We start from the raw sequence: 17,403 nt of genomic DNA, 5'->3' as shown, positions 1-17,403 counted from the left end.
AGGCGCGCCGTGCGTTCTCTCGGGGAAGTCGTCCCTGGATCCCGGGACCCTGGCAGTGGCGGGCTGCACAGGCTCCCGGGAAGGGGGTGTGGAGAGTGACCTGTGCTCGCACACAGGCTTCTTGGTGGCGGCAGCAGCAGCCTTAGCGTCTCGTGCTCGTCTCTGGGGTCTGTGCTGATCGCCGTGGTTCACGCCCATCTTGGGCTCATTTAGGCGGTGTTCTGAATCCCCTCTCCTCCCACACCCCGAAACAATGGCCTCTTCGGCAGTTCCAGACTTTTTCCCGGACTGCCTCCCGGCCAGCTGTGGCACACGATCCCCTTCAGGTTGTGTTCACGCAGCCAACCCCAGTCCTCTCCCTGGGATCCGACCTCCAAAGCCCGAGCCTCAGCTCCCAGCCCCGCCCCACCCCGGCAGGTGAGCAGACGAGCCTCTCAGGCTGGTGAGTGCTGGTCGGCCCTGATCCTCTGTGCGGGAATCTCTTTACTTTGCCCTCCGCACCCCTGTTGCTGTGCTCTCCTCCGTGGCTCCGAAGTTCCTCCCCCTCCGCCACCCACAGTCTCTGCCCGCGAAGGGGCTTCCTAGTGTGTGGAAACTTTTCCTCCTTCACAGCTCCCTCCCAGAGGTGCAGGTCCCGTCCCTATTCTTTTGTCTCTGTTTTTCCTTTTCTCTTTTGCCTTACCCAGGTACGTGGGGAGATTCTTGCCTTTTGGGAGGTCTGAGTTCTTCTGCCAGCATTTAGTAGATGTTCTGTAGGGTTTGTTCCACATTTAGCTGTATTTCTGACGTATTTGTGGGGAGGAAGGTGATCTCCACGTCTTACTCTTCTGCCATCTTGAAGCTCCTCCCCTTTTCATGTTTATAAGTAATTTCTCTGACACTGACAAACCTAGCTTCCACTTTCCTCAATACATTTACTTATTTGCTCCATCAGTTGACTTACTTGTTTAATGTACCTGATTGCTGGCCGCACAACAGTTTCCACTAGATATCCCCCACCAAGGCACTCATGCAGTAATCCCAGCCCTGCTTCCTCAGCCACCAGGTACTTTGACACTTCCATGTACCTGCCTCCTCTCCCCACATCCTATTTTACAGATTACAACTCGAATTATCAGGTTAGAAAAAGAATTTCAAATTGCCATAACTCTGTCAATGTAAATAGCTTAGAAGGGACATGTGCAGAAGGTTTGTCTGTAAAAATATTCAAATCATTTTATTCCCCCTCAGATTTTATCACTCTTTTCTTATTACACAAAATACGTACCATACCTCCTAGTTCCTTATTTAATACTTACAACTTTTTATTTTGCAATGATTATAGATTAACAGGAAGTTGCAAAAATAGTACAGGGAGTCCCATGTGCCCTTCACCCAGTTTCCTCCAGTGGTAAGATCTTACACATAACTATTGTACATCTTCAAAACCAACATATTGACAATGGTAGAATACTGCTAACTAGACTATAGACCTTATTTGGTTTCACCAAATTTTACATGCATTCATTTGTGGGTGTGTGTAGGCCTATGTAGTTTTAGCACAGATATAGATTCATGTAATAAACACCACAATCAAGATACAGAACTGTTCCATCAGCACAAAGGAATTCATTGTGTTATCCCTTTATAGTCACCCATATCCCATACCCCCTCCAGTCCCTATCCCTGTCAACCATGAATCTGTTCTTCACTTCTGTAATTTTGTCATTTCAAGAATTCATACAAATGCAGTCATACAGTATGTGAGCTTTTAAGACTGGCTGTTTTTCATTCATCATTATACCCTTGAGGTCCATCCAAGTCGTGTGTATCAACAGTCTGTTCCTTTTCATTGCAGAGTAGTATTGCATGGTGTGGTTTAACCACACACGCAACTGCAGGTCATCTGGGTTGTTTCCAGTTTGGGGCTATTACAAATGATACTGCCAAGAATGTCTGTATAGAAGTTTCTGTGCCAAAATAGGTTTCATTTCTTTGGGATAAATGTCCAGGACAACAATTGCTGGGTAATAAAGTACATGTATGTTTAACTCTATTAGAAATTTTTAAACTCTTCTTTTCAGAGTGGCTTACATTTTACATTCTGTTCAGCAATGTATGAGACATCCAGTTTGTATGCTCAACAGCATCTGGTATTTTCACTGTTTTTTCTTTAGCCATTCTGATAAGTATGTAGTTATAATTCACTGTGGTTTTAATTTGCATTCCCTGATGACTAATGAAGTTCAATATCTTTTCCTGTGCTTGCTTGCCTTCGATACACCCTCTTTAGTGCTATGTCTATTCATGTCTTCTGCTCATTTTCTAATTGGATTGTTTGTTTTTTACTCTTGACTTTATTCTAGATAAATGGTTTGCAAGTAATTTCTCTCAATAACTTCCTCCTCTTAAATTTTTGACAGAGCAAAAGTTTTTCATTTTGATGCAGTCCAATATACAGTATCAGCTTTTTCCTTTCACAATTGTGCTTCTGGGATGAAGGCCAAGAAGAACCTGTTGCCTAGCCCATGATCCTAAAGATCTTTCTATGATTTTTTTTCCTGAAAGTTTTACATCTTACATCTAAGTTCATGATACATTTTCGATTAATTTTTGTATAATGTATGCAGTTTAGGTCAAAATTCATTTTGCCAACTGCACCAGCATCATTTGTTGAAAAGACTATCCTTCCTCCACTGAATTGCTTTTGTACCTTTGTCAAAATCAGTTGCGCATATACCACACTGTCTTGATTACTGTAGGTTTATAGTAAGTCTTGAAGTCAGGTAATGTGAGTCTTCCAAATTTTTCTTCTTCAAAATTGATTTGGCTTAATTAATTTTACACCTGGATATTTTCATCCTTCCTACAGGGAAAGAAAAGAATAGAGAAGAACTGTGGCTGTGGGAAATTAGGGAAAATACAACATTTACACTACATATGCCCTAGGGGAGTTCATGAACATTTCTGGGTTCCACTCCCAGAGTTGAAGTTTGGCCTCCAAATGATTATGGTGCATGTAGTTCTGGACTGTACTTTGAAATTTGAAAAACAATAATTTAGGGAGAAACAAGAAGAAAAAACAAAAACAAAACCAACCCTTTGTCACTGTTGTTGGGATTGGGGCTTTCTTTGTTTTCTTTCTTTCTAACTCCTCCAATTCCCACTTTAATTTCTGGTCTGCAGTAGGCTTAGCTCTTTTCTGAAGACACACTTAGCATTTGTGGTTACACATGGTAAGAAGCTTGCAACAGAACTTTTTAAAGCATTATTTTTGTTACATCCTAAGTCCTGAATGTTTCTGGAAAAACACATTTATATTATACTGGAAATTCTTAGGGAAATAGGATCTGCTCAGTAGGAATTTGCTTCAGAGCCAAATATGCTAGAACTCATGTTTTTGGTTACAAAGAGCACCCACATAGATTCAACCTTTGCTAGGTATCTCAGAATACCTATTTTAGAGATCAAGAAGGAAGACATAAGACATATGCCTCTCAATGGGGGTAAAGAATAGAGGTGGGGTGCTGATGAGTCACCTTCACTTCATCCCACTAACCCTTGTGTACTTATTTGTCCAACATCAGCATCATAACTACAAAACTGAACATGAAATACTTATCCCTTTAGCTTATTCTAGAGACAAAATAAACACTTGAAATATGCTCCCCAGACATTTTATTACAGGATATCCTTGCCAATGTAACTTGCATAGCCTTTAAAAAAAACTTTCATATTCTACTTAAATCACCCTGCATATGCTCTTTGTAGGCCGGTTCCAGGTAGGAGGGTTCATTAGGCCCTAATGAAACTTTTAGGAAGACATCTTATGTTTGTTTATCGTATGCATAAAACGCACCCATGGGGATATAAAAGGATCTGCTCCATCGTCTGCCTACACATCTCCTGTATATGAATTTTCAGACCATGTTTAATACACAAATTGGAAAACAAAAGTTTTTTACCCCATTTTGTCTCCTGCTTTATTCTAAAGAAGAAAGTTCTTGCATAAGCTCTTCCTTTTCTTGTTGCAACTCCTGCAAATGCTGTTGGTTTTGCTCCAGTCTGTCCTCCAGCCACTGCAGTAGAGGCCCGCTGACTGCCGACATCTGACTGCACAGGTTCTTGGTAAACACTTCAATAGGAAAAACAGAGATAACAATCCACCACCAGTAGCGCCCAACAATGATTACAGAAAGAGGGGGAAGGAGGAGAACACAGAAAAAGTGCAGAAGTAGAACTGGCAGACAACTTTGTATGGGCAGCCAGGGGAAAGGCAGGAGAGCTGAGCAAAGAGGATACCTATTCGGAGGCCATCCTGAACATCCCTGGATCCATAAGCCAGACGGAAGCCTTGCTATGCAGAGAGCAGAAAGATATCCAGCTTTTTACTTCCATAGCAAAAGGGTAAGAGCTACAGAAGAGTCTCTTTCCCCAGCTCTCAGACCTTCTCACTGTGAATGAACATAGCTTCCCAGTGAGCTAGAACTCTGTCTTCTGCAACTTAATTTTTCACGAGTTCAGAAAGAAAATTGCTTACCAAGTGTTACATACATTGAAGAATACATTAATGCAACTCACCTGAAAGCTTCTCTTTTAAAATGAGGAAAAAGCAGAGAGATGAAGGGAGTGATCACCTTTCACGTCTTCCTAGGAATGTTCAGCTTCACGGTAAGACGGAGATTCTGTGGCCCTCTTTTTAAAACAAATTCTGCCTAATGGAAATATCTTTTTCTCTCTTATGATACATGACTTATTAAAATGACCACTGTAGAATTGTGAAGTATACCTTCCAAGATATATGTATATGTGTGTGAACCTGTGTGCATATGTATATATACTTTTGAATAAAAATGGTTCTGATGAACCTAGGGGCAGGACAGGAATAAAGACACAGGTGTAGAGAGTGGACTTGAGGACACGGGGAGAGGGAAGGGTAAGCTGGGACGAAGAGAGAGAGTGGCATGGACATATATACACTACCAAATGTAAAACAGATAGCTAGTGGGAAGCAGCCACATAGCACAGGGAGATCAGCTCGGTGCTTTGTGACCACCTAGAGGGGTGGGATAGGGAGGGCGGGAGGGAGAAGCAAGAGGGAAGAGATATGGGGATATATGTATATATATAGCTGATTCACTTTGTTATACAGCAGAAACTAACACAACATTTGTAAAGCAGTTATACTCAGTAAAGATGTTAAAAAAATTTTTTTTTTGAAAAACAGATTTGGGGGCCCCACTTTCACATCACTGAATTACAAACTCTCTTAAGACAGGCCTTGGAATCTGTGGGGTTTTTTTTTGTTATTATCGACCTCAGAGTGCTATATATATATATAATTTTTAAATAAATTTATTTATTTATTTTTGGCTGTGTTGGGTCTTCGTTTCTGTGTGAGGGCTTTCTCTAGTTGCGGCGAGCAGGGGCCGCTCTTCATCGCGGTGTGCGGGCCTCTCACTGTCGCGGCCTCTCTTATTGTGGAGCACAGGCTCCAGACGCGCAGGCTCAGTAGTTGTGGCTCACGGGCCCAGTTGCTCCACGGCATGTGGGATCTTCCCAGACCAGGGGTCGAACCCGTGTCCGCTACACTGGCAGGCAGATTCTCAACCACTGCGCCACCAGGGAAGCCCAATTTTTTTTAAATAAAGTTAAAAAAACTGTATGATTTTGGATGTTACTTTTACCTCACATAACAATAAGCCATAGACACCTTCCTGTGTTGATAAAGATCTACCTTTCCTTCTTAACAGCTGTACAGTATTCATCAGAATGGATGTACCAATTTAATAAGTCTTCTATTGATGGACCTTTCAGTGGCATCCAATTTTTTGCTATTATAAAGACTGCGATTAATATCCCTTTATTTTTGCACACTTTTCCTACAAATTTTTTAAGGATACATTTTTCGAAGTGGAATTGCTAGATTCAAGTTCACATATATTTAAAAATTATACCTCCAGGAACAGTATATGGGAGTGGTCACTTCCCTCACATCCTCATCTAATTCTCTGTCAATTTAATCTTTGTTGAAAGAAAAGGAGAAAACCTGATGACTTTATCTTAATCCATACTTCTTTTATATATTATTATGAACAATTTGATTTTTCTGTAGGGCTCTATAAAAGTCTTTAATTCTTAGTCAGTCTTTTGTGACTTCCTTATATTTTCCTCCTGTATTTTTTTTAACTTTTAATGAGCTTTATTGAGGTATAATTTACAGACAATAAATGACCCCACTTTAAGGGTACAGTTCAGTGAGTTTTGACAAATGCATACCCCTTTTAACCACCCTCCAGTCAAGATACAGGCCATTTCCATCAGCCCAGAGGCCCTTCTGGGTTCCCTCTGCAGCCAGTGCCCCTTCACCTTGGGCCACAGCAGCTACTGACCCATTTGCTGTCACCATAGGTTAGTTTAGCCTACTCTTAAATTCCATATAAATGGCACTATAGAGTATGTAGCACTGTGTGTGATGCCTCTTTCAGTTGGCATAATGAGATTCATCCAGGTTGTTCATGTATCAGTAGTGTGTTCTTTCCATTGCTGAGCAATACCTTGTTGTATGGATGGATCACACTTTGTTTATCCATTCACCCACTGACAGACAATTGGGTGTTCCCACTTTCTGGCTATTGTGAATAATGCTGCTACAAACATTCCTATACAAGTTTTTGTTTGAACACCTGTTTTCAACTCTTTGGGGTATATGCCTAGGAGAGGAACTGGTGGGACATTTGGTAGTTGTAATTGTCAATCTCTTTCCAAAGTGGTTGTACTGTATTTAATAGTAGAAGTTTAAATATATCTGGAATTTATTTTTTGTGTAGGGCATTAAGTAGGAATTTATTTTTTTCCCATATGGAAATAGAAGTATAAACTAAGAAACAAATGAACTGTCCCAACACTATTTAGTGAACAATCCATCCTTTTTAAGATTGATTTGAAGTGACATCTTTCTTAGATATAAATTCTTAAATATGTATACATGGGCTGTATTCAGTTCTACTGATTTATCTGTCCATGTTTGAATTATCAATATATATTTTTTAATTGCTGTGGCTTTAGAGTATGGCTACATATCATATATTACCTTATATTATTAACTCTTTGCCATGTTTTACCTCCAGATAAAAATGATGGGACAGATAAACCAAGCCAGCTCTGTCTTTTTCTCTCAAAGTACTTGCCTATAATACTTGGAAGCCTCCTTTTCTTCCTTCCTAGTGACTTTGCCAGAATGGCCTGGGAGTCAGGGTTAGTCAGAAGGTGTGGATGGGTAGGTGTGTATGTTGGGAAAAGTGATTTAGTGTGTATATTGTATTGAGCAGAAATCCTTGGCCTTGTATAGGAATTCCTTATATATTTATTTACATGAAAAGATCTCCCTCATGCGCTCCCCTTTATGTCTGTCTGTCTGTCTAGCCATCTCTTTCAACTCCCACTACAATAGGCTGGTACTGATATGCTGGAAACCGGCTCACAAGAGCCAACTGTTGAAATTTCAGGAAGTTTGCAAACTGGTTACGGCCATGTTAGTTGTTTGAAATCAGCCACAGTAGGCGTGTTACACTATGGAAACTTGCAGACAAATCGGGGCCCTCCCTGTCTTCCTGAGAACTGGTGTTAAATGTGTCCAGTCATGTATAGTATTCAGTGGTCCACAGGATTCAATAGAAAAGTTGGGAGCAGGATTAGTGAATGGCAAAGCTCTTGGGAAAGAAAACTCATGGGTAATTTGTACTCATCACTTCAGTCACTTCAACTAAATTTGCTTCTGTCATGTGAGTATTTCACTGCCTGTACTCGAGAAAAAAAATCTTACCTGAGCCATTATGGATCTTGGTTACTGAGTCCAGATGTGTAAGGCTAAAGGGATAAAATAGTTTAGGTTAGTAGCAAAGCAGCAGTTCATCTAATCCGTTTGGCAGTGGTCTGCTACAGACCTCTGCCAACCAGATTAGATAAATATGTATCATTGAACTTCCCATTATTGTTCCATTTTTCATGATTTGGGGGGATATAATTTTATTCAGAACGTTGAGATAATTCAAAGAAATAATTTTGAAATTATTGTCTCTCGCTGAAGCCTTCCTATAGTACACAGTACTTGGCAACAGGGCTACTAAGATGTTATTTTTAACAACTAAAAAAAGTGTCTTTGCCCCAGAAGGATCCAAAGTGCACCAGGAGAGAAACAAGTGTTAAAGAGATTGTTATCATACAGGGTGAGACATGTGATGACTTTCTCACAGAGAGCTGAAAGGAAAGGGGGCTCACAGCTTGAGCTGCTGAAGATGAAAGGACAGGAGAGGAGAACAGGGACCAGGCCCGAGAACTGGGAAGAGGAGCAGCGAGGCTCTCTACCTGTGGATCCTCCTATACGCATCCTGCTCCTCTTGGCACAGGATCTTGGGCAGCTCAACTGCTGACTCAAGGCACACTTTCCCAATGGTTACATGAGGTACAATATGAATTGGAATTTCAATTCTCTCATACCTGTAAGACAGTCAGTTCAGGTCAGTTTTTGTTTGTTTGTTTCCAGCTTTACTGAGGTATAATTGACAAATAGGAATTAAACGTATATATTTAAGGTGCACAAATTGATATTACGATATATATACACATTCAGAAATGATCACCACACTCAAGCTAATTAACATATCCATCACCTCACATAATTACCATTTTTTGTGGCGATTTAAGATCTACCTTTTTAACAAATTTCAAGTACAAAATCACCAAGTTGTACATCAAAGTGCCACAACTCATTTATCCTAAAACTTTGTACCCTTAGACCAGGGGTCCCCAACCCCCAGGCCGCGGACCAGTACCGATCTGTGGAGGAGGAGGTGAGTGGTGGACGAGCGAAGGAAGCTTCATCTGCCACTCCCCGTTGCTCCCCAATGCTCACATTCCCGCCTGAACCATCCCCCCTCCGTCCACACCTGTGGCAAAACTGTCTTCCATGAAACCGGTTCCTGGTGCCAAAAAGCTTGGGGACCACTGCCTTAGACCAATACTTCCTCATTCTCCCCTCTAGCCCCCGTGCCACAGCACCACCATTCTACTCTCTGGGTCTATTAGTTTGACTCTTAGATTCCACATATAAGTGAGAGCACACATTGCATTATTTGTCTTTCTCGGACTTATTTCACTCAGCATAATGTCCAGGTTGATCCATGTTTTTGCAAATGGTATGTATATATACATACGTATACACATACCACATTTTCTTTATCCATTTATCCACGGACAGACATTTAGGTTTTCATTCCTTGTGAATAACAAGGAATGTGATGAACATGGGAGCACAGATACCATTTTGAGACACTGATTTCATTTCCTTTGGATATATGCCAAGAAGTTGGTAAGTTTTTAATACTGACTTGTCATAATCAGAAGTTTTCTATAGTTTTAATAGAAATTTGGGGACACAGTATGCTTCAAAGATTAAATATTCCTGTTACTTATTTAGTAACTCAACTCCAAAGGGGACAGAGTTCAAACTGAGCTCATGTGGGGAGCAAATTGGAAGTACATACATTTGCAGAGCCAATATTCTCATAGAAAATCTGAGGCCACTTTGTAAACTTAACAGAAGCCTTGGGGGTGCAAGGTCCTTATGCTCATTCCCCAGACAAGGGAAATAGCTAATTAATACTGTTTTCAGTCAAAAAGTTGCCAGTGAGGTTGAACACATTAATCACAAAGCCTGGGGAAGAGGAAATGTAGACTCTTCAGTGACTCCATCAGATTCATTATGTGGAAGGGATTACTCATATAAATACTCACTTGTTCTAACTCACTGTTCACCAGTGGCCCTCACTTCCCATTTTCTCCCCTGGAGGGAAATAGGTAAGTAATTTACAAATACTTCCATTTTCATGCTAGAGTGAGGTCAACCAATCTACCTCTAAATACTTCTCACCCCAAATCCACCTAACAGTGGGTTCAGTGGAGCAACCAGGTTGAGGGTCCCTGGCACTGTGTGACCTCATTGGCACATGGTGGTATATCAGCATAAGATCTAGCTCCCTCCGCTCTCTTTCCCACCCAGCAGAATGCGTCTGGCCCCCTCACCACTTCTATTCAAAATAATATTAGAAGTCCTGGCCAAAGAAATTAGGCAAGTAAAACAAAGGCATCTAAATTGGAAAGGATGAAGTAAAATTATCTGTTTGCAGATGACTTAATCTTATAGATAGAAAACCCAAAATACTCCTCCAACCCCCCCAAAACCGATTAGAATAAATTCAGCAAGGTTGCAGGTGTCATCAGGGCCCCACATCTGAAAGCTCTACAGGGGAAATCGTGCCTTGCCACTTGCAGATTCTCGTGGCTTGCGGAGATTCTTTGCTTGTGGCAGCATAACTCCTATCTCTGTCTCCATCTGTGTATTTGCGAGGTGATCAAGTAATGAGGTTGGAGCCCTCATGAATGGGATCTTTATAAAAGTGTCTTTATAAAAGAGGGTATATTTCTGTAATCTTTCTTCTGTTCTATTGAACTCTGATCCTTTCACCAGTACCACCTGTCTTGATCATTATAGCTTAATAGCAACTCAGTATCTGGTAATGTGATTCCTCCCAATTTATTCTTGTTTCCCCAGATCTTTTTTTTTTTTTTTTTTTTTGCGGTACGCGGGCCTCTCACTGTTGTGGCCTCTCCCATTGTGGAGCACAGGCTCCGGACGCGCAGGCCCAGCGGCCACGGTTCACGGGCCCAGACGCTCCGCGGCATGTGGGATCCTCCCGGACCGGGGCACGAACCCGTGTCCCCTGCATCAGCAGGCGGACTCTCAACCACTGCACCACCAGGGAAGCCCTCCCCAGATCTTTTTGGCTATTAAGGTTCTTTTGCCCTTTCATAAAATTTTAGAATCTAGTCCCTCAAAAAATTCTGCTGGGAATTCGATTGCTATTACATCTATAGATTTGGGGACAGTTGACATATTTGCTACTCTGACCTAATCCATGAACATGACATGTCTCTCCATTTATTTACTTATTTTTTATTTCTTATTTATTTTATTTTACATTTTTGGGTGCACCGGCCCTTCACTGCTGCGTGTGGCCTTTCTCTAGTTGTGACAAGCAGGGGCTATGCTTTGCTGCCGTGCGTGGGCTTCTCATTGCAGTGGCTTCTCTTGTTGTGGAGCACAGGCTCTAGGCGTGCGGGCTTCAGTAGTTGTGGCTCATGGGCTCTAGAGTGCAGGCTCAGTAGTTGTGGCGCACGGGTTTAGTTGCTCTGTGGCATGAGGGATCTTCCTGGACCACGGATCAAACCTGTGTCCCCTGCATTGGCAGGTGGATTCTTAACCACTGCGCCACCAGGGAAGCCCCTCTCCATTTATTTAGATCTTTGATTTTATTCATGAGTTCTGAATTATTCAACATACAAATCCTGTATGTGTTCCTTCTATTTGCACACAACATGATTGTCTATATGAGGTTAGCAAGGTCATAAAGTACAAGATTAACACAGATACACAAATCAGTTCTGTTTCTATATTCCAGCAATGAACATTTGTAAATGAAAGCTTTTTAAAAATGCCACTCAAAATAGCTCCCCCCCAAATGAAGTACATTTAGGTTGTTTCCACATCTTGGCTATTGTGAATAATGCTGTAATAAACACGGGTGTGCAAATCTCTTTGAGATCCTGTTCTCAATTCTGTTGGATATACATAGAGATTGCTGGATCATATGGTAATTTTAGTTTTAATTTTCTGAGGAACCTCCGTATTGTTTTCCATACAGACTACACCATTTTACATTCCCAGGGCACAAGGGTTCCAACTTCTTCACATGCTTACCAAACATTTGTTCTTTTCTGTGTTTTTGATAATGGCCATCCTAGTGGGTGTGAATTGATATCTCACTGTGGTTTTGATTTGCATATTTTTAATGATTAGTGATGTTGAGCATCTTCTCATGTTTGCTGGCCATTTGTGTATCTTCTTTGGAGAAATGTCTGCTAAAGTCCTTTGCCCATTTTTAAATTGGGTTATTTTGTTGTTGAGTTGTAGGAATTCTCTTTATATTCTGGCTATTAACCCCTTATCAGATATATAATGGGCAAATATTTTCTCCCATGATGTAGGCTGCCTTTTCACTCTGTTAATTATTTCCTTTGATGATCAAAAAGTTTTTAAGTTTAATGTAGTGCATTTGTCTATTTTTGCTTTTGTTGCCTGTGCTTTTGGTGTAATATCCGAGAAGTCATTGCCAAATTCGATCTCATGAGCTTTTCCATTTTCTTCTGTGACTTTTACAGTTTTAGGTCTTACATTTAGGTTTTTATTCCACTTTGAGTTAGTTTTTGTATATTGTGTAAGGTAAGGGCCCAACTTTATTCTTTTGCATGTGACTATCCAGTTTTCCCAGCATCATTTATTGAAGAGAATGTCCTTTCCCCATCAATTGTTTTGGAACCTTGGGCAAAGATCATTTGACTACATACGTCAGAGTTTAATTTGGGACTCATTCTGCTCCACTGGTTTTAATATCCGCTTTGTTTGTTTTTTTTTTTTTTTGCGTTATGCGGGCCTCTCACTGCTGTGGCCTCTCCCGTTGCAGAGCACAGGCTCCAGACACGCAGGCTCAGCGGCCGTGGCTCACGGGCCCAGCCGCTCCATGGCATGTGGGATCCTCCCTGACCGGGGCACGAACCCGCGTCCCCTGCATCGGCAGGCGGACTCTCAACCACTGCGCCACCAGGGAAGCCCTAATATCCGTTTTTATGCTAGTACCACACTGTTTTGATTACTGTGGCTTTTTAGTAAGCTTTGAAATGAGGAAGTGTGAGACTTCCAATTTTGTTCTTCTTTTTCAAAATTGTTTTGGCTATTCAGGGTCCCTTGAGATTCCACATGAATTTTAGGATAGATTTTTCTATTTCTGTAGACAAACAAAACACAACGCTGTTGGGATTTTGATATGGACTGCATTAATTCTGTAAATCGCTTTGAGTAGTATTGACATCTTAACAATATTAAGTTATTCAGTCCATGTACATGGGATGTCTATTTATTTGTGTCTTCTTTTATTTCTTTCAGCAGCACTTTGCAGTTTTCATTGTACAAGTCTTTCACTTTTTGGCTAGGTTTATTCCTAAGTATTTTATTCATATTTATGCTATTGTAAATGGATTGTCCTCTTAATTTCCTTTTTGGATTGTTCATTGTTAGTGTGTACAAACACAACTGATTTTTTGGCACTGATTTAGTATCCTGCAACTTTGCTGAATTCATTTGTTCCAGTAGTTTTTTTAGTGGACTCTTTGGGGCTTTCTATGTATAAGATTATGTCATCTGTAAGCAGAGATAATTTTACTTCCTCCTTTCCAATTTAGATGCTTTTTATTTCTTTTTCTTGCCTAATTGCTTCCAGTTCCATGTTGAATGCCCATTTTTAAATTGAGTTGCTTGTCTTTTTATTGTTTAGCATAAGAGTTCTTTACATATTCTGGATGCTATACCATAATCAATTGGGAGAAGCCACAATGGGGGCTTCTGGAAGGATAGTAAGTTTCATTTCTTGATATGTGTTGCAGTTTCATAGATACATTTCACTTTGTGAAAATTCATGGAGGTGGTGATCTGTGTTGAGGTTGTGTGGGTATGTTTATGAAAGCTGATTGAGCTGGACACGTAATTAGTGTGCTCTTCTGTATGTGTGTTATACTTCAACTGAAAAGCTAAAATCAACAAACCAAACTAAGGAAATGAAGAAGCTCTAGAGTTTGCTAGAACTCACAGGTCAGAATACTAGTTTTGAAGTTTATAGCTGAAGGAATATTCAACAATTATTTATTGAGCACCAGGGATACAGTGATAAAAGGGAAGCATTTGTTTCAAGAATCTTACAATGTTAATAGAGAGACAAAATATTAAAATATACTGTTACAAGTATTATGACAAAGGAAATATAGGATTCTATTTAGTTCCCAGAAGGAGTACTAACTGGGTTGGTATTGGAGGTTGAGGGGTATCAGAGAAGAATTCCTCAAGTTGAGCTTAGTCTTCAAAAACGAGTGTTAGCCAGGCAATGGCTGGAGAAACAGGCCAGCTATGAAGGGCTTCAGGTTTGGTTTCTGTTTCTTTTATGGATGTTATGGAGCAGGGCCATTTTGGAAAAGCTACAGCATAGATACCAGATAGAAGGGAAGGAAGACAGGAACACAATGGATGGGTGAAATGGAAACCAAAATTAAACGACTTTTTAAAAAATAATGAAAGTGAAAAGACTGCTACTATCCTAGCATCTATGAAATATAAAGCAGAGATCAGCAGAAATTCATAGCCTTAAGCACTTATATCAATAAAAATGAAAGACAAAAAATATATTAAATAAATTCCAAACTCCAAATGCTAAGATAAAGCACAAGAAAATAACCAAAATAAAACATAAGGAAGGAAATAATGAAAGATAAAATAAAAATTAATGAGAGTGGGAGTAGGAAAAAACAATCAAATTAATAAAAATGATTGTCTTGGGGGAAATTAACAAAATACACTACTAGCTAACATAATCAAGGCGGGAAAGGGACAAAGCACAAATATACAAAATACGAAATGACTAGGGGGAGATAACTGTGGAAATAGAAGAGATTTAAAATACCATAAGAGACTCTCTGGCAGATAGATCTCTATGCAAATAAATTCGAAAACGAGACAAAATGGATAATTTCTTAAGAAAATACAGTTTACCAAAATTGACCTCATTAGGAAAAAAAGCATAAATAGATCAATTACCATAAAAGAAACAGAGGAGTACATCAAGGAACTATCCCCTGCCCCCCAAATAAAAGGCCCTATTGCTTTCATAGAGGAATTGTCAAAGAATACATTGTCCCCAATGTTACATACATTGTACCAGAGCCTAGAAAATGAACGAAAACTTCAAACAACTCTTATGAATCAAGTATAATATGGAAACCTAAACCTGATAAAAACAATACCAAAAAATTCCAAAAAGTTATCACTTATGACTGTTGATGCCAACGTACTAAATAAAATATTAGCAAAAATAGCCCAATATCATATTAAGAAAACCCAGTAGGATGTTTTTCCAGGAAGGCAAGCTTGGTTCAATAGTTGGAAATCTATTAATATAATACATCATATTAATAGATCTAAAGAAAAAATTATGTTCATAGGTCCTGAAAAATTAACAAAATTCAACAGTCATTCCTGATTAAACACAGAACAAAAGAGGTAATTATGGATTTATGGATATTTTCTTAATAGGAAAAAGTATGTATACCTTAGTCCTGAATACAACCTTAATAGTGAAATGCTACAGGAATTTCACAAGGATCAGAAACAAAGTTAAGACTGCCTACTATTTTCCACTGTTATTTAAATATAAAGGAGATACTAGGCAATGCACTTACACATAAGAAATCAATTAGAGGCACAGGAACTGGAGAAGTAAAACTATTTCTATTTATGGATAAGACATAATATTTATCTGGAAAGCACTAGAGAATCAAAGGTAAAATTAATGCAAGGAATAAAATCATTCTGGAAGGTAAAAACGTTAATACAGATATAATAGCCTGCAAATATACAAACAATAAAAAGAGTCACAATGGAAAAAAAAAAACCATTCAAAATGCAAACAAAGAATCCCAGGTGCAGCAAAGTTTGAGAACCACTGTGTTAGAACACACAACCTCCTTCCCTGTCAGGCCTTCCAACATGCTGTTTCCTCTGCCTGAGGTTTCCCCCTATTTTTACTTGACTAATTTCTACTCACCCCTCAGAAGCCAGCTTAAGAATGCTTTCTTCAGCAAAGACTTCCCTGATTACCTTACAGCACTTATCACAGCTGCAACGAATTAGTTGTGTAATTAACTTTTAAATTTATTTTCCCTTATTCTTTTTTCCAGCTTTTTTGAGATATAATTGACATATAAATTGTGTAAGTTTAAGGTGTACAACGTGTTGATTTGATACTTACATATAGCAAAATGATTGCTACCATAGTAATAGCTAAGCCTCCATCAGGTCACATAATTTCCACTTTTTTTGTGGTGAGAACATTAAAGATCTCTCTTTTGTAAGTCCTGACACTCAGGCCTCATCCTTTACCCCATTATAAAAATCACCACCTCTGGAGGAGGGACCCACACAGAATAATTTCACTGCCCTAAAAATTCTCTAAGCTCTGCCTATTCATCCCTCCCTCCTGTCAAACCCCTGGGAACCACTGATCCTTTTACTGTCTTTCCTTTTACAGCATGTCATTTTGTTGGAATCATACACTAGATAGCCTTTTCAGATTGGCTAGGTATAGCTTTTAAACTGCTTAAGTGATTCCAATATTCAGCCAAGTTTGAGAATGAATGGTCTAACTCACGTTTCTTCCTCCACATCTTCCAATCTACTCAGGTCAAACCTTCCCTAACTTTTGGTGACAAAATATTCCCTAGAGTTGCAGAAGTAAAGCTTATTAGCCATTCTTTGGAAAGAAAAAATAAGGTCAGGTACATGAGTTTTCTAACAGTAAAAGAAAGCTTCTGATTAGCAAAGTGCTTTCTGGCTACATGTGAAACATCAAAGAGACTTGTAGTTCCATTACTCCCTAAGTCACAGACTTTCAAGGGGGAGAAGGTGAGAACTCTGCTAGCTCTAACAAGCTAGTTTGTTTACTTTCCTGTGACACTCATTTATATGGCTTATTCTTTCAAAATTGTGAGATAGGTTTTAGAGAAATTATGTCATAAAAAGATGGCTATTGTAAACATTCAGTTGATTCAAACATTGTATTAGTTATATAAATGATTTGATAATGAGCTTGCTCTGCTTTCTGCAAGATAATTTTTATCCAAATTTATAAAATTCTCTCATTGTGAATATGATGTTAAAGGACCAATCACATTATTCTCTTCCCATTTGTACAGAATTTTAAGAAATGAAGTGATTTTGAATTTTAAAAAAGGAAGGTAAAATAGGAATAAACCTAAACAAAACATGCACAAAATCTGTATGAGAAAAACTTAACACTTTCTTGAAAGACACAAAAGTAGACTACAGCAAATGGAAAGACATCCAGTGTTCTTAAAAGGGATGATGCAAACATCATAAAGATTAATTATAAATTAATTTATAAATTTAACACAATCACAATAACAATACCAAAAAGTTTTTGCTGGAGCTAGCCAAGTTGACAGTAAAGTTCACATGGAAAACTAAACATGTAAGAATAGGGAAACACAGAGAACGAAAACTTAATGAGGACTGGCTGTAGCAGACAGTAAAACATACAATAATTATGTGCCGGTACACAAATAGACAGCCAGACAGAATAGAAAGTCTAGAAATTGATCTAAACAAATAGGGAATTATTGAATGTGATAAAAGGAAGCATCTAAAATAACCGGGGTAAAGAATAGCTTTTTAGTAAGTGGTTTTGG

General features: G+C 39.3%; 1 protein-coding gene across 5 annotated transcripts in view; it reads right to left on the bottom strand.

The window, feature by feature from the left end:
• Window positions 1-1,262: 1,262 nt before the first annotated feature.
• The window catches only part of BRCC3 (BRCA1/BRCA2-containing complex subunit 3), a 76,434-nt gene continuing 60,293 nt past the window's right edge, over window positions 1,263-17,403 (bottom strand). For all 5 annotated transcript variants that reach the window (XM_079911783.1, XM_079911786.1, XM_079911784.1 and 2 more), the window contains 4 exons: window positions 8,347-8,478; window positions 7,805-7,848; window positions 3,945-4,114; window positions 1,263-2,845 (listed from right to left, as the gene is read on the bottom strand). In XM_079911783.1, the coding sequence (XP_079767909.1) occupies window positions 3,963-4,114; window positions 7,805-7,848; window positions 8,347-8,478 (328 nt within the window). In that variant the 3' untranslated portion in view covers window positions 1,263-2,845; window positions 3,945-3,962. The remainder of the gene's footprint in view (window positions 2,846-3,944; window positions 4,115-7,804; window positions 7,849-8,346; window positions 8,479-17,403) is intronic.

Source organism: Stenella coeruleoalba, assembly GCF_951394435.1.
Source record: "Stenella coeruleoalba genome assembly, chromosome: X".
In the NCBI taxonomy this organism is placed as follows: Eukaryota; Metazoa; Chordata; class Mammalia; order Artiodactyla; family Delphinidae; genus Stenella; species Stenella coeruleoalba.
The sequence above is the reverse complement of the archived record's forward strand: the minus strand, read 5'-3'. Positions and strand labels throughout refer to the sequence as shown.